General features: G+C 47.1%; 3 protein-coding genes across 8 annotated transcripts in view; 2 read left to right on the top strand and 1 right to left on the bottom strand.

Annotated features, from left to right (window-relative positions):
- DCLRE1B (DNA cross-link repair 1B) overlaps positions 1–12,409 on the bottom strand; it is a 67,121-nt gene extending 54,712 nt beyond the window's left edge. The window contains exons 1-2 of one of the 2 annotated variants that reach the window (XR_013223774.1): positions 12,110–12,355; positions 8,309–8,525 (exon numbers count right to left, since the gene is read on the bottom strand). Coding sequence is in view for 1 of the 2 variants with exons in the window: in XM_077294951.1 (XP_077151066.1) it covers positions 8,309–8,497 (189 nt within the window). In the remaining variant the exon portion in view is untranslated. Of the gene's footprint in view, positions 1–8,308; positions 8,526–12,109 lie in introns of both variants that reach the window. The other variant, XM_077294951.1, reaches the window with a different exon arrangement.
- The window catches only part of AP4B1 (adaptor related protein complex 4 subunit beta 1), a 106,306-nt gene that overhangs the window by 60,399 nt on the left and 22,799 nt on the right, over positions 1–23,108 (top strand). The window contains exons 1-4 of one of the 5 annotated variants that reach the window (XM_077294947.1): positions 12,036–12,338; positions 14,654–14,824; positions 15,460–15,684; positions 16,683–16,813. In XM_077294947.1, the coding sequence (XP_077151062.1) occupies positions 14,709–14,824; positions 15,460–15,684; positions 16,683–16,813 (472 nt within the window). In that variant the 5' untranslated portion in view covers positions 12,036–12,338; positions 14,654–14,708. Of the gene's footprint in view, positions 1–12,035; positions 12,594–13,213; positions 13,360–14,653; positions 14,825–15,459; positions 15,685–16,682; positions 16,814–23,108 lie in introns of those variants that run through there. The other 4 variants (XM_077294949.1, XM_077294948.1, XM_077294945.1 and 1 more) reach the window with 4 other exon arrangements.
- LOC143815592 (lamina-associated polypeptide 2, isoforms alpha/zeta-like) lies at positions 18,609–20,906 on the top strand. The gene is made up of 2 exons (XM_077294952.1): positions 18,609–19,303; positions 19,391–20,906. Exons 1-2 carry the CDS (start codon positions 19,139–19,141, stop codon positions 20,612–20,614), a joined length of 1,389 nt encoding a protein of 462 aa, XP_077151067.1. The 5' UTR covers positions 18,609–19,138; the 3' UTR covers positions 20,615–20,906.

Below are 23,108 nucleotides of genomic sequence, written 5' to 3'. Positions count from 1 at the left end.
CCTCCGGGTGGAGGGACCACTCTCCGGAGGCGATGCCCTGGCGGCTGAGGAAGTCCGCCGCCCAATTTTCCACACCTGGAATGTGGATCGCCGAGATGGGCGAATGATTCGACTCCGCCCAATGGAGGATGTGAGACACCTCGAGCATGGCCGTCCTGCTGCGAGTTCCGCCCTGACGGTTGATGTATGCCACGGCCGTGGCGTTGTCGGACTGGATTCTGACTGGAAGACCTGCCAGAAGTCGGTGGAAGTGGAACAATGCTAGCCTGATAGCTCGAATCTCGAGGATATTGATGGCAAGGCGAGACTCCTGAATGGACTACCGCCCCTGAGCTGTGTGATGGTTGAAGACCGCTCCCCAGCCTATGAGACTGGCATCGGTGGTCACCACCAGCCACCGTACTGGGAGAAAAGACCTTCCCTGGGTTAGGGAGGACTTCAGCGTCCACCACCTGAGGGTCTTCCTGACCCGAGGGGACAGGATGAATCGGCGGTCGAGGGAGGACGGGTTGCCGTCCCAAGCCGACAGTAGCGCATGCTGCAGGGGACGGAGGTGAAACTGCGCAAATGGGACCGCTTCCATGGCCGCTACCATCTGCCCGAGAACTCGCATGCTGGCGCGAATGGAGTGGGATACTGGACGAGAAAGACGCTGGGCTCCCTGCTGCAAGGCCAAAGCCTTGTCTTGAGGAAGTATGACCAGACCGCGGGAAGTGTCCAGTATCATCCCCAGGAAGGAGATTTGTTGAGACGGAATTGGAAAAGATTTTTCGAAGTTTATCTTCCATCCCAGGCGAGAAAGAGTATCCACCGTGAGAACGACGGACTCTTCGCACGCTGGGTAGGAAGGACCCTTTATCAGCAGGTCGTCCAAGTACGGAATTACCACCACTCCCCTGGAATGAAGAATGGCCATGGCAGCCGCCATGACCTTCGTGAAAACTCTGGGAGCGGTGGCGAGACCGAAGGGCAAGGCCACAAATTGGAAGTGTTCCCCGCAAAAGGCGAAGCGAAGGAACTGCTGATGCAGAGGGAAGATGGGTATGTGCAGGTAGGCATCCTTGATGTCTATGGATGCCAGGAATTCTCCCTTTTCCATAGACGCGACCACAGAACGGAGGGATTCCATCCTGAAGTGTCGGATTTTTATGAATCTGTTTAGTAGCTTCAGGTCTAGGATCGGACGTAGTGATCCGTCCTTCTTTGGGACCACGAACAGATTCGAATAGAACCCCTTGAATCTTTGTTCTGGGGGGACCGGAATGATGACTCCGTCCTTTTGTAGTGCCCGTATTGCCTGGAGAAAGGCTGTGGCCTTTGACCTTTGAGGGCAAGACTGGAAGAAGCGTGTAGGGGGGAGGGAGGAAAATTCTATTTTGTATCCGGTGGACACCAGTTCTCTGACCCACTCGTCGGAAACGACTGAGAGCCAGGCTTGACGGAACAAGAGTAGACGTCCGCCTACTTTGTTGGAGTCCACCGGATGATGCAAGGAGTCATTGGGCGGAGGATCCATGGGATGCGGATCCCTTAGACCCGGGAGGTTTAGGCCTGGGTCTCCAGTTACGATTAGGTCTGTAAGAGACCTGGGCGCCTCGGCCACCGCGCGAACCTCGTCCTGATGCGGGGGTAGAGGATGTAGAAGACCAGTTGGTATTGGACCGAAAAAGCCGAAATGGAGGTTGCTGCTGGTACCGAAAGGACCGGGTAGGCTTTTGCTGGGGGAGAAATTTACTTTTCCCTCCAGTAGCATCCGAGATCATTTGGTCCAATTTTTCTCCAAATAACCGACCGGCCTGGTAAGGCAGGGCTGTTAGAGAACGTTTAGAAGCCGAATCTGCTCGCCAATCCCTGAGCCACAGGGCTCTCCTGATGGAAATTGCATTGGCGGCTGCCTGTGCAGCGCAAGTGGCTGCGTCCATAGAGGCGTTGACTATGAAATCTCCGGCCTGCGCTATCTGGTTAACCAGTATGCTGGCTTCTGGAGGTAAATCACTTGTGTTAGAAGAAAGAGTCTCGGTCCAAGAGACCATAGCCTTAGCCACCCAAGAGGCGGCGAAGGATGGGAAGAGAGACGCTCCTGTGGCCTCGAAGGCGGAACGAGCCAGATAATCAATCTGGCGATCGGAGGGATTCTTAACGGAGGAACCGTCCGAAAGAGACAGGATGGTTTTGGACGCGAGGTGTGACACAGGAGGGTCCACCGAAGGAGACTGCAGCCAGTCTTTGACTAATTCACGAGAAAAAGGGTATTTGGCCTCGATGGACTTTTGTCCTATGAAGCGTTTATCTGGGCGATCCCTATGTTTTTGTACAATCTCCTTAAAGTGAGGGTGAATGACAAAAACCTTTTTAACACGTTTAGAATTTTTGAAAGACACCACATGTTCGGGTTCCAATGCGGAGTCCTCAGACACCTTCAGGGTCTGGTTAACGCCTCAATGAGAGAGTCGAGAGACTCTTGGGAGGAGGGGGGGTCCTGAACGTAGGAAATGTCAGACTCATATTCAGAGTCATCCGAGTTTGGGGAAGGGGACCTGGAAGCAGGGCTTGCAGGTACTGAAGGGCCCGCTAGCTCATGGTCAGGGGATGAAACGTGAACACGTTTTCTGGAGCCCCGGGTAGAAAGTGACCGGGTACGCGCCCCTGCTGGTAGAAGAATCCATACCATCGTCTGAATCCTCCACGGTCCGACCTGGAGGGGGGCCCCGGAGGGAGTTAATTGCCCTGGTTAGGGAAGCCACAGATCGTGACAGAGAGGTTGCCCACTCAGGGGGGCTAGGCTCTACCAGGTCGACGGCTGCGGCATCGGCGACGGTACCGGCGTCAAGGGGCGGCTGCACAGAGGGCGAGACGCAATCTGCACACAAGGGGCTAGTGTGGGCTCGGGGCAGGGCCGCATTGCAAGTGGCACATACAGTGAAAAACACTGTGTGCTTCTTGTTACCCTTTTTTGTCTCCTTGGATTGAGACATAGTGCCTTAGGGACAGAGCGGGCAGTATACGCAGTGAAAGGGTTAAGCTTTCTTGAAACAGCTTACCCACGGTCCTGTCTGTGTCCCCAGAGAGAGATATGGCGGTTCTTTATCCAGGAGTTCTCCTTGGAGCGCTGTAGAAGCGTGGGCTCCGTGCAGGGAGAGAGGAAATATGGCCCCCGAGATTTGGAGGGTGCCTCTCGTCCCAGACGAGAAGCGCCGATGTAGGGGGCGGAGCTACGGCCGAGGGAGGAGATGTTTCCCACTGCGGCCTACTCCGGCTGAAGAAGCCGGGGACTAAATTTTTGGGGCCTGCCGACGATGTGCGGCGACGGCCGCGACGGAGCGCCGCCGAGCACCACCGACCCCCGGTCGGCGGTGCCTCTCCCTGGGGACCCGGACCGCATCGCTGCCGCTAAGGTGGAGCAGGGGAGAGTCCCCTGAGGGTACTTACAGCCGCCATTGTCCCGGTTCTCACAGGTCTGCAGGCGCTTCTGTGAGAATGCGAACTCAATCCATGTACCCTGGATGGGAATGGAGAGGCCCCTGATGCATCACGCTGCTGTAGCAGAGGGGGGCTGCGGCACAACATCCCCTCCGGACTGCATTCTTCTCCAGATTACATTGCTGTAATGCAGGGTCCTGGAGGGGGTTGGGGGAAATCGGGACCAAATAGGAACCGTTGCCCTGGCGCAAACTTTTCGTGCGCCATACATCGCAGGAGAGGGACGGGGAGGTATACTCGCCGTGCTCGCCTGTTGTTGGTTCGGGGGAGAGCGGACCCTATGAAAAAAAGGACCCGTCGCCCCCTTCACTCCGTTAAATAAAAAATTAAAAATTTACATAAAATTAAAAAATCAAAAATTAAAATAAAGTTGGGGTCTGGGAAAAAAGACCCAAGTGCCTCCTAAGACACTAAGCAAGAACTGGTTGAAATTGTATCCAGTGAAGGGGTGTATACTGCAGAGGAGGAGTTAATCTTTCTGTCTACTTAGTGTCCTCCTAGTGGCAGCAGCATAACACCCATGGTCCTGTGTCCCCCAATGAGGCGTAGGAGAAAGTACACTTTTCCTTCTAAATGCCCTCTTAACAGTGTGTGCTGATAATATTTCCCACTGAAGCCGTCTCACATGCAACTGAGCCTACATCACCGCTGGGATTACAGGATGTCAGAGACCCCAACAAAGACATTGTCTTCCTTAATGTCATTTTCGAAAGGGCCACTATTGTTGAGGCAAGGGCTACTATCTTGTCTTTCTTCCCTTCTGGTAAAAGGAAAGTCTAAGACCCAGAAAGACTATCTTTACTGGACTCAGCTTTGACTTATGTGTATTTATAACCCAAGCGAGCTCTTTTAAGTTGAGCCTGACTTTTCTCAGCTTTACTGCACAGTCCTCTTCTGCTTTCCCCATGATCAAGAAGTTGTCTATGTATGGAACAATGAGAGTGTTCTTGACTCGAAGATAGGCAGTCATCTCGGCTACCACTTTGGAGAAGACTCTTGACGTCACCGACAAGCCAAATGGGAGGACCTTGAATTGATAACGCCTTATTTTTCCTTGTCTAAATAAAGAGACTCTTAGAAACCTTGGATGGTCTGGATGTATTGGGATATGATAATATGCATCCTTTAAAGTCTATGACCACCATGTAACAATTCTGAAACAAAAGCTTTGTGGTAATGTTTATTGATTCCATCTTGAAGGTGTTTTATTTTATGAATTTGTTTAGACTGTTGATGTTGGTTCTTAATCATTTTTTTTTTTTTTAATAAAAGGGGGATATAAAATCCCCTTCCTATCTATCAGTACTTCACACAAAACCTGTTTCTCTATTAGACTCAGGACCTCCATCTCCAAGGCTAATTGTTCCTAAGATGACCTTCTGAGGGGTGCTAGTATGAAATTCTGTTGAGGAATTTGCCAAAATGTTATCTTCGAGCCTGTCATTATTTCGAAAATCTAATTGCTGGAAGAGATGCTTTCCCAGGATTGGATGAAGAGGGAAAGCCTTCCCGCCACCTGTGGACTGGAATCATTGGGAAGGTTTTTTGCTCCCTGAAGAGACCACTAGTTTCCTTCTTTCCCCCTGGTGGACATACTCTATTTTCTAATGTCATCCAATTTTTTGCCCAATAGAAACTGCTCGTCGCAGGGAATACAGCATAATTTTTTTTTTTGACTGGAAGTTCCCTGGGCAGACTTTAAGCCGTAAGGCCCACCTAGCCACAATTAGGGAATGAGCGGTACAGGTCCCTGCAATTGCTGGTTTCACCCCCCCCCCCCCCCCCGCTGCAGCATTCCACGTGTGCCTCAAGTCCCCTTCTGCCTTCTTGTCCAGAGGGTCTCTTAGAATACTGGTATCCTCAAAGGGTAGGACTGATCTTTTTGCGGATTCTGAGAATGCCACATCTATTCTGGGGTCTTTGTCCTACGACTCTATCCTCCTCCTCAAAAGGATATCTCCTCTTTGAGACCGAGCGTAGGGTCCCATTTTTTTTCCCGGCTTCCTCCATTCCTTATTAATAAGCGTATGTATTTAGGTTTTAACAGGAAATGTACGTTTCTTCACTTAGCACACCGACTCCCAGCGTGCCTTTCACCCGTGACATCAGTGGAATGCACCACAGTCATTTTACTGCGCGCCCCTCTGACGTCACTGTTTGCCATCTGCCAGCGTGCCTCTCGCAGGACAAGGCGGCTGGAGATATGCCGAGCAACTGTCACCAGCACCCATACAGCACGAGCCCACACAATCAGTGGACGGCACTTCCAGGACCTGAAGGCCAGCGTTGAGGACACGCGGCTGCTCTACCAGACGCCGGGACAAGCCAGGGTAAGTGCTTCCTTTAACCGCCTTGCTTCAGCATTTGGTTCCCATTAAGGACAGGAAACCGAGTGATGCGAGGGACAGGTACCACCCTTTTATTTCAGTAGGTGGGCAGATCCCACTCTCAGGTGTGCTGCCATGGGTGAAGGGAAAAATATGGTATGTTAATATTTAGGCCATGTTCACACTTTGCGGGTTTTACCGCGGATCCGCAGAGTTTCTGCAGCTTACATGTAAACCCTATGGAAACCGCAATCCGCTGTGCACATGCTGTGGGAAAAACCGCGCAGAAACGCAGCGGTTTACATTCTGCAGCATGTCACTTCTTTTGTGCAGAATCGCTGCGATTCTGCACACATAGGAATGCATTGATCCGCTTACTTCCCGCATGGGGCTATGCCCACGATGCGGGAAGTAAGCGGATAATGTGCAGATGGTACCCGGGGTGGAGGAGAGGAGACTCTCCTCCAGGCCCTGGGAACCATATTAGTGTAAAAAAAAAAAAAAAAGAATTAAAATAAAAAATAATGATATACTCACCTCTCAGAACTGCTCGCGGCCGTCCGGTCTCAGGGTTGCTGTGCAAGCAGGGCCTGAGATGACGTCGCGGTCACATGACCGTGACGTCACGAAGGTCCTTCTCGCACAGCATCTTTGGAACCAGACCGCCGCGTGCAGCGCTGAGGAGATCGGGACGTCAGAGGGTGAGTATATAACCATTTTTTATCATTTTTAACATTACTATTGATGCTGCATATTGCTGCATATGCAGCATCAATAGTATAGGAGTAAACCCGCAGCGGAAACCGCAAAACAAACCACGATAAATCTGCAGGGATAACCGCAGCGGTTTTACCCTGCAGATTTATCAAATCCGCTGCGGGAGAACCCGCAGAGGACCCCGCAAAGTGTGCACATAGCCTAATATAATATGGAGCAGAATTTCAGCCTACTAGTTAGGCCCTCCACAACAGTTATAGTCTCTCATTTGGCCCCTCGGGAAAATAAATTGCCCAACCCTGCTGTATCTGGTTTTACAGATATAAGACTTTTATTTGGTGCTAGTTCTCTTTGGTCTTTACCAAGGAGGCATGTACCATAGGATTCCTTTGGGGTGTGCATTTAGGCTGCTCTACATAATTACTCTGAGAACCATGTCATAAAACTAGCTCTAAGTATAAAGTACCACCAATAAATAAATAAAAAAAGTTAAAACTGAATACTCAGCAGAGAAGCGAAAAATGAATAAGAGCAAAAAGCTGCCCACTTCTGACATGGTAAATTGTTAGGCCATGTGCACACGTTCAGGATTTTTAGCGTTTTTTTCGCTATAAAAACGTGATAAAAACGCGAAAAAAACGCTAACCTATGCCTCCTATTATTTACAAGGTATTCCGCATTTTTTGTGCAAATGTTGCGATTTTTTCCGCGAAAAAATCGCATAGCGGAAAAAAAAGCAACATGTTCATTAAAAATGCAGAATTGCAGGGATTCCGCACACCTAGGAGTCCATTGATCTGCTTACTTCCCGCACGGGGCTGTGCACACCATGCGGGAAGTAAGCAGATTATGTGCGGTTGGTACCCAGGGTGGAGGAGAGGAGACTCTCCTCCACGCACTGGGCACCATATAAGTGGTCAAAAAATAAGAAATAAAATAAAAAATAGTCATATACTCACCCTCGATGTCCCGCGCAGTGTTCCCGCCTCCACTGCACGCTGCCGTTCGGTTCCTGTAGCTGATGTGCGGCGAAGGACCTCGCCGATGACGTCACTGTCCTGTGATTGGTCGTGAGCGGTCATGTGACCGCTCACGTGACCGTGACGTCACGGAAGGTCCTGCGCGCACACACCAGCTATAGGAAGACGAACGGATGCCGCTGATGAGATGTCTGGGTGAGTATAAGCATTTTTTTATTTTTTTTATTATTTTTAAACATTCTATCTTTTACTATAGATGCTGCATAAGCTGCATCTATAGTAAAAAGTTGGTCACACTTGTCAAACAGTATGTTTGACAAGTGTGACCAACTTGTCAGTCAGTTTTCCAAGCGATGCTACAGATCGCTTGGAAAACTTTAGCATTCTGCAAGCTAATTACGCTTGCAGAATGCTAAAAAAAACGCGAAAAAAAACGGAAAAAAAACGCAAAAAAAAAAAATGCGGATTTCTTGCAGAAAATTTCCGGTTTTCTTCAGGAAATTTCTGCAAGAAATCCTGAACGTGTGCACATACCCTTAGGTCAAATACTGATTAGAAGTCTGCTGGTGGAGACCCATGTTTGTCTACAGCAGTGTTTCCCAAACCCCGTCCTCACGGCCCCCCAACACATCATGTTTTCCTTAGTATTACTTCCACCACCTGTGCAATACTATAGAAATCCTAAAAATATGAAGTGTGGGGGCCGTCAGGACAGAAGTTTGGGAAACACTGCTCTACGGTGACACATTGTAACAAACTGCAGCAGTGTGAAGGTATCCCAACTATTATATAAGACATTCAAACCTGCAACTTATGTTTAAGGATCCTGGCTGTGACTGGAGAACAGTAGAGTGGATTTTTCCATGTGGAAGACAAACCCATTGTATGGTCACTGTGCATATGAGAGAGAAAGAAGAGCCGGATGTGACTGCATTTTCGGATCTGCCAGAAATCCACAGCAATGGGTGTGTTGGGAAGAATTGTCCCATTCATTATCAACCTCCAGGTAGTTATCAAAGGTCTGCAAGACAAAGGACAAAAGAAATGTAATATTAAGGATTTTAGCTGGAAGTGCAGAGCTGTGTGCAACCGAAAAATGCTATTTAAGGCCTCTTTCACACATCCGTGTCTCTGCTACCTGTGGTGAGTTTTCACATGTACCGGAGACACTGACACACATAGAACCATTCAAATGAATGGGTCTGTGCATGTCAGTGTGTTTCCATGGACCGTGTGTCCATGTGCCCCACACGTAGATATGTCCGATTTTTACCGTTCGCATGGGCGGCAAAATATCCCTCACTTGCGCACACGGAGAACACACATTGAAGTCATCCGTGTGACACGCATCGGCGCCGGGGAAGCGCTACAGTAAGCGCTCTTCCCCAACAGCGGGTGCTGAAGACGCTCTCATCATTCTCCCCTGCTCTGCCGGTGATCGGCGCAAGCAGAGGAGAATGATGAGAGTTATATTAAAGTCAGACTGATGACAGCAGGTGTAGGCTTTTGGGACGCTAGTAACAGTGACAGTAGGTGCAGATGATTGGAGTATTTTCAGCCGCCGTCCGCGATGTAACAAAATAAATGAATGAAAAACCTGACCTGGGTTCCCCCCCTATTTCCTTTAACCAAATAGGCAAAACTCACAGCTGGGGGCTGCAACCCTTAGATTCAGCAAGGTTTGGTTATCAAGAATAGAGGGGTCCCCACACCGTTTTTTTAATTATTTAAATAAATAATTTAAAAAAAAACGGTGTGGGTACCACCCATTTTTGACAACCAGCCTTGCTAAAGCTCACAGCTGGGGGCTGGTAAGGGGCCATTGATATAGGCCTCCCCAGCTGCCCAGAAAAGGCAAATCAATTAGATTTTAAAGGGAACCTGTCACCCCCCCCCCCCAGGCGTTTCAAACTAAAAGAGCCACCTTGTGCAGCAGTAATGCTGCATTCTGACAAGGTGGCTCTTTTAGTTCTGTGTGCTGTAACTGCCGAAATAATCAGTTTTATAATTTGTCCAAAATACCTTGTCTTCAGACAAGGCCTGCTACAGCGTGTGCATCCTCAGGTGATCCCTCCTCTGTGCAATCGCCTGGAACCTTGCCAAATCCTCACAGCTGGTGTGTGTGTGTAGCAGGCGGTGGGAGAGGGTGAGAGGCTTAAGGTACCTTCACACTAAGCGACTTTGCAGCGAGAACAACGACGATCCGTGACGTTGCAGCGTCCTGGTTAGCGATCTCGTTGTGTTTGACACGTAGCAGCGATCTGGATCCCGCTGTGATATCGCTGGTCGGAGCTAGAAGTCCAGAACTTTATTTCATCGCTGTATCGGCGTGTGTGACGCCGATACAGCGATGTGTTCACTTGTAACCAGGGTAAACATCGGGTTACTAAGCGCAGGGCCGCGCTTAGTAACCCGATATTTACCCTGGTTACCATTGTAAAAGTAAAAAAAAAAAAAAAAACAGTACATACTCACCTTCTGATGTCTGTCACGTCCCCCGGCGTCCACAGGGTTACGCGCTGCCGCCGAGAACTTCCTGCACTGAATGTGTCAGTTCCGGCAGTAACAGCGGTGACGTCACCGCTGTGCTCTGCTTTACTGCCGGCGCTGACACATTCAGTGCAGGAAGCTCTGAGCAGCAGCGCGTAACCCTGTGGACGCCGGGGGACGTGACAGACATCAGAAGGTGAGTATGTAGTGTTTTTTTTTTTACTTTTACAATGGTAACCAGGGTAAATATCGGGTTACTAAGCGCGGCCCTGCGCTTAGTAACCCGATATTTACCCTGGTTACCCGGGTGCTGCAGGGGGACTTCGGCATCGTTGAAGACAGTTTCAACGATGCCAAAGTCGTTCCCCTGATCGTTGGTCGCTGGAGAGAGCTGTCTCTGTGACAGCTCCCCAGCGACCTAAACAGCGACGCTGCAGCGATCGGCTCGTTGTCTATATCGCTGCAGCGTTGCTGAGTGTGACGGTACCTTTAGACATGCAATGCGCATGCCCAGGAATCCCAGCCCCGTAGTATGAATAAATCATAAGACACTGCGGGGCTGGGATTCACAGGCAGGGCGTACGTACGCACAGACGGCCAGCGCTCACTGCGCCTGCCCAAGGCAGGAGAAAAGAGCGCAGGCGCCGCATCATTTCAAAACAGCGGTGAGAAGGAGGCGGCGCCAAGAAGATGTGAGTGACGGATGTGTGGCGTCTGAAGCAGGGGGGAAACGCCGGCCTCCTTGTCTGAAGACAAGGTATTTTGGACAAATTATAAAACTGATTATTTCGGCAGTTACAGCACACAGAACTAAAAGGGCCACCTTGTCAGAAAGCAGCATTACTGCTGCACAAGGTGGCTCTTTCAGTTAAATACGCCTGGGGGGGGGGGGGGTTGACAGGTTCCTTTTAAACTACCCACTCGCTCTCCACCTCACTCCCTGACGAAGCAGAATCGAAACATGCGTTGGCGGAGGGGGACGTGGTGTGCTCCACTTGGCTGGTGTATTATATACGATATGTTTAATAATTGTCCACTGCCTCTTCTTTCTTATTGTGGTTATACCTGACGACATCTATGTATTTCTATTTTCATTTAAGGGGATTACATTCTCCAGTGAGCCTTATGTAATCAGATTGTGCATTAAACTAGATCCTGGTTAATTGCTTACTTTCATTGGTCCCATCTGGTACAAAATATTTTATTATTGATTATTGTCAGCACTTGAATAGGTGATATAATTATTGGTTACACATGCACTAATTACATGTCCTAGGCGGTATATCGTGGACCTTCATTTCCTTATGTACGGTATTTGCCAGATGTAATTTATGATATATCGGACCACATGGTTATTTATCACATTGCAAATAATGTCTTTTATGTTCCTAATATGCACATCCGTCCCCCTTCCTTGTGTCATTGTTATTTTTATCTATTCCTGATCCCCCCACATTTTTTAATGGTGTTGTGTTTTTATTTATTGTACAAATAAAATCTATTTTTTCAGAATATTCATTACTTTGCCTCATTTCTGAACCAATCTTGTAGGTTTTCAGTTTGTATGTTCACAGATGTTTTGTTATTTCCTTCTTTGTAGGTTTATATGTCCATTGGGGAGTGGACAGAAAGAAGTTCCCAGTACCCAAGCCCCATTTTCATGCCACTTCCAGCCAGTACCCCTGAATTACAAATGGGCCACCTGGCTATTTTTTCCCCTTTTATCCACAGGTTTTTTTTCCAGGGCATTTCGTGGTGTGTTAGCACAAAAGAATATCTTATATGTCTTTGTATCACTCCATCTTCACTATTTGTTTAATATACATATTCACCATTCTATTGTTTTCCCACACACCTCACATTCATATGGCCTAATACCCTCCATACTGACAGCCTCCTCGGGTACAGCCGCCCACTCCCATCAGGACAGCTACACAGAAATGCCCGTGTTGACTTGCACACCCTCCAGCAGTTCAAAACGGCCCAACCAATCACATCACGTCTTTCATGCTTCAACATTCCGGAATTTCCTTTGAGCCGCGGTCTGATTGGGCAGAAGGAAGACTGCCGATACCTGACCCACAGGGAGAGTAGTAATAAGAGAATCCGGTGTACCTCCGCCATTCACTGCGGTCCTTACAGCACAGCCAAGAACACGCAATCTGCTGCTACAGCTAAGGGAAAGTACTGAGTAGTACTTGGGACATAGCTTGTCTTTACACCGTCCGCGCCGAATTTTTCACGCATGCGCAGTTCAGCTCCAGATCAATGCTTGCAGGGTTCTGCTGCTCCTGCCTTCCCAGCCCGGATATACGGAGCTATGCCGGCAGAGCGCCCATCCTCGGTGAGACCCCATAAGTACACTTAGTACAGCGCATTTCCGTGTTCTCTTCCGTTGTATTGTGTAAGGGGCGCGGGCACAGCAAGGCGGGGCTTCCGGGTGTGCTGCTGACCCGCCAAAATGGTTAACCCTTCAGGTGACGGCTCGTGTACAGTGGACCTTGTTATTGTAATGTCAGCTGCTCTGGTAATACAGGCGCTGTACAGTCTGTGTCCAGTCATACTCCCTGTGCAGGGGCCTAAGTGTCCATGCACTCAGGTAATGGGGTCACCTGGCCGGTAAATATTCTCTTCACAGGTCTCACGTTGCCCCAATGTCAGTGGTGTGTGATGAGTCCGGCTTGTGACCTCCGAGACACCGGGGCGGACAGTTTCAAGCTTGTTTGATTTCCTCTGGCCAATAAATAAGTGATCCTGGACATCCCCTTTAATTGTGTCAGGCCAGACGCCACAGCCTCGTGTGTGACAGACCCTCGAACAGCCCGCACATGGACCTTGGTTTACCGACATCTAAATTTGGCAAAGTGCGGACAGGCTCAGGAGCTGCATTCTGTTACATGTTCTGCTTCTTAAAGGGACTGTCCGGGACTATAACATTGGTGGCCTAGCCTTTGACAGCCGGTAGCTGTTCCCGGTGTGGGCGCTGGCCGGAGCTGCACAGCACTAATCTGTAGACTGAATAGTGGTGACAGCTAGGTACATCCGTCCCCTATTCACATCAATAGGGCTGGATGTGTAGTACACCGCCACTATACAGTTGACAGCTGTGCTGTACTGCTCTGTAACTGAGCAGGTACGTCCGACACGGGAACAGCTGATCGGCGGGGATGCCGTCTCTCTCCCCCCCCCCCCACCAATCAGACATTGATAACCTGTCCAAAGAATAGGACATCATTGTTAAAGACCTGCATATCCCCTTCAAATCAAGACTGGCACATGCTGAGATTTATTTATTTTCCACACAGATGATCGGTTCAAAAAAACCCCAAACCACTTGTGTGAACAGGCACATGGAGTATTATTGGGTCAGTATGGAGCACAGCACACTGAGCGAATATACCCCATCTGAACAAGACAAGTCTTACCCACAAGACCGGAGGAAAATGGGCGTTAGGTCCAGAAGGGTTAAAGATGATTTACAACATAATTTCTATAAGTAGCATCCAGCAGAGATGATAAAAGCACAACCAACCGGAACCCCGAAATACCGACCATACGTCCAAAATTATTAAATAACATAACGGTTATTAATAAATCAGGTAGATTATAACAGAAAAATCAATGCACAAATTGTGTAAATAATAAATAAAGTATTACAATTTAAAAACAAATATTTTGGGTTTGCGGTTGGTTGTGTAGTTAATTTTCTGACTGTCCATTTTTTCACTTGGTCCATACACACGGGTAGCAGGGGTTTTCGTGCTAGATCACCACGGTGTAATACACGTATACTGCTATCTGGGAGCAATCCTTTTCTTGTTTTAGAGATGATAAAAGGCAGACTCCCCTACTGATCTCCCTGCTCCTCTCCTAGACCTGCCCCGGTCCTCCTCTGCCTTTCCCAGCTGGCACAGGTACAGTACGTCACCACTTCATCCCTTCTGCGTTTGGTAATTTGCCAGTGGGTTCATATGTCCAGAGCTGGAGCGACAAACACCTGGCAGCACTAGGAGAGGAGTTTTGGGGGAATGGATTGATGAGGATGCTTCTTAGTTATTTTAATTGACACTACTACGTGGGTTTTTTAAAAAAATTGGGGATGACAAACACCTTCAGATCTTGTGCACCTGACTGATTATCTTGTACAAGTGCAGTCCGTGTTTCACACGGATAGTATTTGTACCCATGATAGTCTAGGGGGCTTTGTACATGACCGAGTGGTCCGATGAAAAAATTGCAGACCTGTCCTAGTGTCAGATCAAATTCAGCTTCATAAGCTTATGGGACCGGGAAAACATCAGGTCTCTGCAGTAACACTAGCATGGTTACAAACACTGTCCCTTAATCACACATACCCGAGATACGGCCGAGTCTCGCAGGTGAAATCCCTCCTCTGGCGCCGGCACTTGGGAGCGGAGCGTGCAGCTTCATGTATTGCTGTGCGGCTGCACCCTCCGCCAGAAGAGGGTTTTCATCTGCGAGACTCGGCCGTATCTCGCGTATGTGTGATCCTGGCCGAATTGTACTGTGTGATGAGAAAAAAGTGGTAGAAAATAGAAATAGAAAATAAAGGAAATATTTTTGAAAGAATACTGTTTCACATTCTTTCAGCGTCTTTTCGCTCCAGTGATAAAACACTTCTCCTTTGCATTTTTTCAGTTTTAAGAAATTACGTGTTAGCCTGTCCTCTAGATCGCGGACAAGGAGAGTGCTCATGATGCCATACCTGGGGTCTGAAGATGCTGTGAGGGAGCTGAAGAAAGCACTGTCTAATCCTCACATCCAAGGAGACAGATTGCGATACAGGAATGTCATCCACAAGGTGATCCGGTAAGGTACTTAATGCAGTGTAATTAGTATTCTTGCAGTCATATTTAGGCATAGAAGAGATATCTGGTTTAAAATTATTGCTAATGGTAATATTTCTGGGCATTTCCAGTTTGTAGTGTCAGGGCTGTCTCTAACCCTGTAAAGCTGGTCATACTGGACAATCCTTCTTAAGGGGTATAGGCCGGTGCCGCTTTTCCGTAGGCCACACTACACCCCCTATTGAAATACAGGCAACGCTCTAACTTGTGTAAGGCCTCATTCACATGTCGTTTTTTCCGTGCTAACCAATTTTTTCCCAGATAGCTCTCGTACCTATAACAGTCTATGGAGCTGTCCATATGTCTGAGTGGTCCAGGCAAAATTTGTCAGATCAAACTCTGGAATGAAATGCTGAGTTAGTGAAAAAATCATGACAGCACTTAGTTGCCATCCGTGTCCTGTCAGTTTTTTACTGAATGAAAAATAGGGGAAGAGGAGAAATGTTTTTTTTCCTCCATCAGTGAAAAAAATTACTCAAAAAGGTGAAAAAAAAGTGAATGAGACCTAACAGTGGGGAGATGCTATGGAAGAAGTTGTCAGCCTTACTGTGACACAGCCATCGTACTGATATTATGCCGTACAATATTTTTTTTAAGGCACATGACTCTTGGAGTTGATGTATCCAGCGTCTTTATGGAGATGGTCAAAGCCAGCGCTACTGTGGATATTGTGCAAAAGAAACTGGTTTACTTATACATGTGCACGTATGCCCCTCAAAAACCAGATTTGGCTCTATTAACCATCAACACCCTATGTAAGGATTGCTCGGACCCCAACCCTATGGTGAGAGGATTGGCCCTACGGAGCATGTGCAACCTCAGGTCAGTATTTTATGAAGATTTAATCTAGTTACTTACATTGAAGTACATACAGGTAAGAGTTTTTCTCTACATCCTCCATCTTGTATCTGAACTGACACATAAGTGTCATGGATAAAAATGGATGGCACTTGGACCAATATTATTCAGTGGGCAGTGCAGATAAGCAATATTTTTTCACTGACCGAATCTGCTTGTGAAAAAAAATTGCAGCATGCCATAATCTGATGTCATACGAAGCCACTGTATAACATCCAATCACGGATACATTGCAGTTCTGTAACAGATTGTATATGGACTGCACACGGATGACAAGTTAGAAAAAAATCGTCCCACTTTTCTGGATGAAACGCAATTTTTTTTTTATATGCTCGTGTGTCCCTACATACACATATGTGAAGCTAGTTAGAGTCCGCGGACCTGCTGTCGGGCCGGGTATTGTGATGGGTGCTAATGTGTAGGAGTTACAGTTTTTCTTTTCCTCCACTTGGACCTATTCTATATAACAACCTCTGTATTGCTGTATTTTGTAATAATGCACAGTGGTGTGTCTGCAGGATACGTCTATATGGTCTACTTTGGTTATTACAAAGGAAGCAAAAAGTATATAAACATTTTCTTACGCCTGTTACTGACCCAAAAAAACAGTGTCTGCCCTAAAAAAGTATATTACCTGTAGAAATTTCAAGTAACCTTTATTAAACATGAAGGTTTATTAAGAAGCCTCTATGCTTTATTAGGGTACATGAGCATCATGGATTGGGTCCCCCACTGACTCCAGTGGTTTTTTGCTTACATGGATGTCCATTCAGCTGCCAGCCCATCATGTAATACCACACTATTCATGCATCCGCAGAATCAGCTGTTTGCCAGGAGCAGGACCCAGGGCTTTTGCCTGATCATACGTGGGCTACATTTTGAAGTGCATTGTCTCTGAGTAGCCAACCCTTTACATTTTATGGCTTTTTATTTTTTTTGCCATAATGTCTGATCTCTCTCAGGATGCCAGGGATCCAGGAGTACATCCAGCAGCCTGTTCAGAATGGACTGCGAGACAAAGCTTCCTATGTGAGGAGAGTGGCAGTGCTGGGGTGTGCCAAAATGCAGAGGCAGCAGTGGGATGTGGAGATTGGTAAGGATTTTGTCACATTTGTCAATTAATTTCTAGAATTAATGTATCACTGTTTCTAGCTGTAATGTACCGGCAACTGACTCGATCATATCTGTGCCCATCAACCTGGAAAACAGGGATAGCTTACTGGTTTGCTCCCTGTGAGTATGACATAAGTATTGAGAAGTAAGTACTGGTACGATACTTGTCTGGACTCTTTTCTACTTTTAAGGGATCTAAGGGATGACATTTCTCCTTGTGGATTGGCATGCCTAGCATGGCATGCCAGTGTAAGGAGGCTTATAAGCCTTGCAATGCTCCTCTGGGAATAAATATTCTATTTGCCTCTACAAAGAGAAAGATGACTTTAACTCTAGTGCCACTTTTTGAAAGTAGCTATTCTAAAAGATACTAATGACCTTTCAATGGCTTTTATCCTAAGTCATATGGCAAGGCTCGTTAAAGCTTTGACAGTGACTTTTAAGATTGCTACTTCCAATAGGCGGCACTAGAATTCAAGTCCTCCTCCTCTCTGAAGAGGCAGTTTGCATTTCTACTTTTAATTTAGTCATAGTTCGGCACGACTCACTACCAGACATAAACATGCACCCATGGCCTGCTCTGTGAGGATAATAGGCCCATCGTTGCAGAAACTGATAGCACAGGTAACGTGAGACATTGCTCAGTAGGATGGGAGACTACTGTCTATAATTGAGACATAGAATAGTCTCCCAAACTAGATAACGTACTGTTGAAGACCATGATGGGCATTATCGGGGTCCCAACTGAGCGTCATTGGAAGTATTAAAAAATGATAGTCGGAGGTGACTGATAAGGGCATTGGACGATAGTTTGAAACCTATGGAAATGACAAAATCCTTATTTGGACTGCAGTGTTTAGTATCCAACAACTGATTTAATAATCCAGTTGCTTCCCTTTAGAGCAGGGGTGTACAACTTTAGGATTTATGGAACCCAGTATCATACTCAACTATTCCCATAGGCTGAAATACAGAACGGACGCAGATTCCACTTTCAGGACCCCCTGTCAGGAGAATAGGAACTCCTGTCTTCCCAAATCGCCCTTCCGAGAGGAGGAGACCATGAGAGTATTTGACTTTCGCCATGGAGTTCATGGGTATTACAATTGCAGTACAGTATTTCACCACTCCCACACATAGGTGGCCTCTCTTATTCTGTTCTTGAGTGAAAAACAGGGAATAAGAGGCCACACTTTCAATATATGTGAGACCCTGTCCAGCTCACCATCTGTACTTATCCAACGCTGCTACTGCGATATGCAGACAATCATTTCTGTATCCAAATAGTTTGGGCCACAGAGAATGCCATGGTGGGCTACACATTTTACACCCCTGCTTAAAAGTGTGTTAAAACCACACCAAAAGCTATAATTGAAACATGTTATGTGGTTTCTCAGTAAATTCCCACAATTTTGCGTCACAGATATTGGACACGTGTATTACATTTACCGTACTTTTCATGCTCCCCCTGTACAAAATGTGGACACATTCTGCCGCCAATAACCGCACATGTGCTCAGAGCTGTCATAGCAGTAGAGGGCACAGCTGGAGACGCAGTCATAGGGGCAATCACCGGACCACCTCCATATTAACATCTATGGCTGTGGCATCCTTTATCCACAGTACCCGTGGGCCGAAAAGGGCCCTAATTTGTGTCTTGCACTAAGAAATTAGATATTTTAGTGTTTCATGTGCCATTACACATCCATTTATGACATTTTTCTCTTCGCCACGACAGCACCCACTTGAGAGAGGGGATCCGCCCCTAGGAACAGGAAACCCTATGGAGAGATAAAAGGGGCGGTCCCCCTCGCTCCCACAGTTGGTTTCCTGTTCCTACGGGAGACCCTTGGAGAGAAGAGGATGCCCAGCCTGGATGCCGCTTGCGCAGTTTACCTTTATGGGACGGCAAGGGCTCCAGAAGCTGGAAGCAGCGTCGGGGGTCCTATGGCAGCTTCCCCCCTCTGCTGGCAGGTACTGTGAGGCCAGGTCCGGGGAGTTGCCTGGCTCATGGAGATCCACCCAGCAGACCTGCAAGGACCAAATCGCTGGGGTAAGGAGATCCTGCGGCGCCATCCCTCATGGTGCGCAGGCAGCGTGGGTCCGGTATACTATCCCCCGGAAGCAGATCGTAACTTCCGGGGTGAAACAGGAGGAGGACGGCGCCTGCGCTGATGCTGGTGGGAGCGCAGGCGCATACTGAATAGCCGCGACCCGGATGTAGCGGTCACTTCCGGGTGCGGCAGGAAGAAGATGGCGGCCCCCATTAGAAAAGGACGCCGGCACTGATCCTCCGGCGTCCATCATGGCATCTCCACAGGACCCGGCGATGGCTTCATCCGAAGTCACCGCTATTGCGCCTAGTAGCCGAACAAGCAGCAGTCGCAGATCATCTTCTTCCAAAAGCGCCAGAGATAAGAAATCAGGCCGGTCGGTTCCATCTGTGCCTCCGTCTCCTCCTCATCAGCCGGTATTGTAACAACAACCTCACTGGGTGAGTGTGTGTGTGTACCCTCTTAGGCTGATTACACTCCCCCTCTTTGTCTATATTCCTTAGGCAAAAAGAACGGGGAAAACCAAACACATACAATGTGCTTTATGCTCTCAGCCGCTCCCCGATAATTATTTAAAGAAGCTGTGCCAGTCTTGCATCGAATCCACCTTACGTGAGGAGTCTTCAGTAAGGTCGGAAGATATAAGGAGTATGATTAGGGAAGAATTACAGGCCTTCCGAAGCTCGGAAAAAATTTCCGAGGGTAGAAAAAAATATAATTCCCCCAGGTCTGAGCAGTCCTCTGAGACTGAAGATAAAGATTCGGATGGGTCCCAAAGGATCATTTCCTCAGATGATGAGCGGGATACATGCTTTCCCACAGACAGTATCGATAATTTAGTAAGATCAGTTTGTAACACCATGGGTATTGAAGACACAAAAATCCCTAAAACACCACAGGACGTGATGTTTGCAGGCCTGTCAGAGAGGAAAAAACCTTCTTTCCCTGTAATTCCAGCAATTAAAAATGTAGTAAAAAAGGAGTGGGAAAGCCAGGGACAAAGAGGATTGCCGTCTTCGTCAAAAAGACGCTATCCCTTTAATGACGAAGATTTCTCTATATGGTTAAAAGCCCCGAAGGTAGATGCAGCAGTGGCTTCCACTTCTAAAAAATCTTTGCTACCCGTAGAAGATTCCGGCTCCTTGCAAGACCCGCTGGACCGGAAAGCGGATACCCTCTTAAAAAGAGCATGGGAATCCTGTACTGGAGCCTTCAGGCCGGCTATATCAGCCACATGCACTGCCAGGTCCATGTTGGTCTGGTTAAATGATTTAGAAGAAGGATTAAAGAGCGGCCTTTCCCGAGATAGACTGATCTCTTCCATACCGTTAATTAGAGGAGCTACAGCCTTTTTGGCGGATTCCTCAGCTGATTCCATACGGCTAGCTGCCAAATCGGCAGGTCTGACTAACGCGGCTCGTCGAGCCTTATGGCTAAAGGGGTGGAAAGGAGATCCCCAAACGAAGTCTAAATTATGTGGTCTTCCATGCCAGGGTGAGTACCTATTTGGTACTAAGTTAGACGAAATACTAACTAAAGCGGGTGAGAGGAAGAAGGGGTTCCCCAATAACACTTATCTCCCATCCTACAGGAGAGCGTTCCGTAAGCCCACGTTTAATAGAAGAAAGGACTATAAAAACCAAGACCGCTGGGCTAATAAAGACTTTAAGCAGAAAGGAGCGTTTTTCGGAAAACGTCCATTCAAACCTGAGGATAAAACCCGTTAGGACAGATCTACCCGTTGGTGGTAGGTTGTCTTTCTTCACTTCACAATGGCTGACAATGACTTCCAATCCATGGTCAACTAGCCTTATATCTACGGGTCTTAAATTAAGATTTGCCCGAGTCCCTCCGGACTCATTCTTATTGACTTCCTTAAAGTCTCATTCACAACAAGAGGCCTTGGAACAGGAAATAATAAATCTCCTGTCCAAAGGGGTACTAGTGGAAGTCCCTTCTCATCAAAAAGGAAGGGGTTTTTATTCCCCTCTATTTTTGATTCCAAAACCAGACGGATCATTTAGAACAATAATTAACCTGAAAAGACTAAACGTCCTTTTAGAAAACCAAACCTTTAAAATGGAGTCTATACGATCAACTATAAAGCTCCTGTTTCCCCATTGCTTTATGGCAGTACTTGACCTTAAAGATGCGTATTACCAGCTACCAATCTTCATTGAACATCAGCAATATCTACGGGTGGCAGTTATAATGGAAGGTCAGATAAGGCATTATCAATATACAGCAATGCCCTTTGGACTGTCGATAGCTCCGAGAGTCTTCACAAAATTAATGTCAGAAGTAATGTCATATTTGAGATTAAAAGACACTCTTGTAATACCATATTTAGATGACCTTCTTATAGTGGGCAACTCTCTTTCCCAATGCCATCAACGAGTACTTGATACAATTTCGTCCCTACAGGAATTGGGGTGGTTAGTAAACTGGGAGAAATCCAGGTTGTCCCCCACAACTCGACAAACATTCCTAGGGCTTATTCTAGATTCTACAAATCAAAGGTGCTTTCTTCCCGACTCTAAACAATTAGCAATTATAAACAAGGTACAATCGGTGATTAATAAACCCCTAATTTCCCTAAGAGAAGGGATGTCCCTTCTTGGTTCCTTTACATCATGTATCCCGGCTGTCCCATGGGCCCAATTCCATAGTAGAAAATTACAATATAAAATTCTACAGGAAGAAGAGAGGTTACAAGGCCAATTGGATAGTCGGTTATCTTTACCATCTGACGTGGTAGATTCTCTTACCTGGTGGTTAGACCAGAGTCATTTTACCAGTGGGGTTCCCTGGGTGGTTAAACCTTCAAAAACACTCTTTACCGATGCCAGTCCTAGTGGTTGGGGAGCACACTTAGGAGATCAAATAGTTCAAGGTCTGTGGTCTCCTAGAGAATCGAATGATTCTTCTAATCAAAAAGAACTGAAGGCTATCTTTCATGCCATATGTAAATTTCTTCCGCAGTTACACGGAACGCATACAAGAATCTTTTCAGACAACATGACAGCGGTGGCATACATAAACCACCAAGGGGGAACAAGATCAGAAGCTCTCATGTGTATAGCCGGCGACATTCTATCCATAGCAGAGGAGCACCTCCTATCCTTATCAGCACTGCATGTAAGAGGAGTCGACAATCCAAAAGCGGATTTCCTCAGCCGCCACACTCTCCGCCAAGGAGAGTGGGTTCTCAGCCGTCGTATCTTTTTAATGATAATCAAAAAATGGGGTACTCCCGAGATAGACCTTTTTGCGACGAGACACAACAGACAAGTCAAAAGGTTCGCTTCATTGTTCCGATCCGACAATCCAGATATCTTCGATGCTCTGCAAGTCGCATGGACATTCCAGAAAGCATATGCCTTTCCCCCACTAATACTTCTTCCAACGGTGATCAGGAAGATAAGGGAGGACAGAGCAAATGTGATCTTAATAGCTCTATTTTGGCCCAACAGGCCATGGTTCTCCTGGCTGAGAATTATGTCAATTTCAGACCCGTGGATCCTTCCGGAGGATCAGGATCTGCTCTCCCAAGGCCCCTTCAACCACCCTCAGGTGAAGGGTCTGCAGTTGACTGCCTGGCATTTGAGAGGCGGCTGCTAAAAATGAGAGGATTTTCTAACAAAGTAATTGACACTCTGCTACTAAGTAGGAAAAAATCTACCACATCCATTTATGTGAGAGTGTGTAAAAAATTCTTAAACCTCTACCCAACAGCACTATCAAATGAGATTCAGATCCCTATGGTCCTAGAATTTCTTCAAAAAGGGCGCGATTTAGGTCTGGCAGTCAGTACCTTAAAAGTACACATTTCTGCGCTTGGTGCTTTATATGGTCACGATATTGCAGGTGACAGGTGGGTAGCCAGGTTTATCGCAGCTTGCCAAAGGTCAGAGACAGTCCAAATTCCCCATGTACCACCTTGGGATGTTAATTTAGTCCTTGAAGCTCTAACAGACCACCCCTTTGAGCCACTACATTCAGCTCACATAAAACATGTTTCCATCAAGACAGCTCTTCTTGTTGCTTTGGTATCAGCTAGAAGAGTAAGCGACATACAGGCACTGTCAATAGATCCACCGTTTATGTCTATATTTCCAGACAGAATTGTCCTAAAAACAGATCCTTCCTACTTACCCAAAGTATGCACTAAATTTCATAGATCACAAGAAATTTTTCTTCCCTCCTTCTATGATAACCCTA

The sequence above is a fragment of the Ranitomeya variabilis genome, chromosome 3, assembly GCF_051348905.1.
Source record: "Ranitomeya variabilis isolate aRanVar5 chromosome 3, aRanVar5.hap1, whole genome shotgun sequence".
Classification (NCBI taxonomy): Eukaryota; Metazoa; Chordata; class Amphibia; order Anura; family Dendrobatidae; genus Ranitomeya; species Ranitomeya variabilis.
Note: the sequence above shows the minus strand (reverse complement) of the source record. Positions and strands in the feature narration are given on the sequence as shown.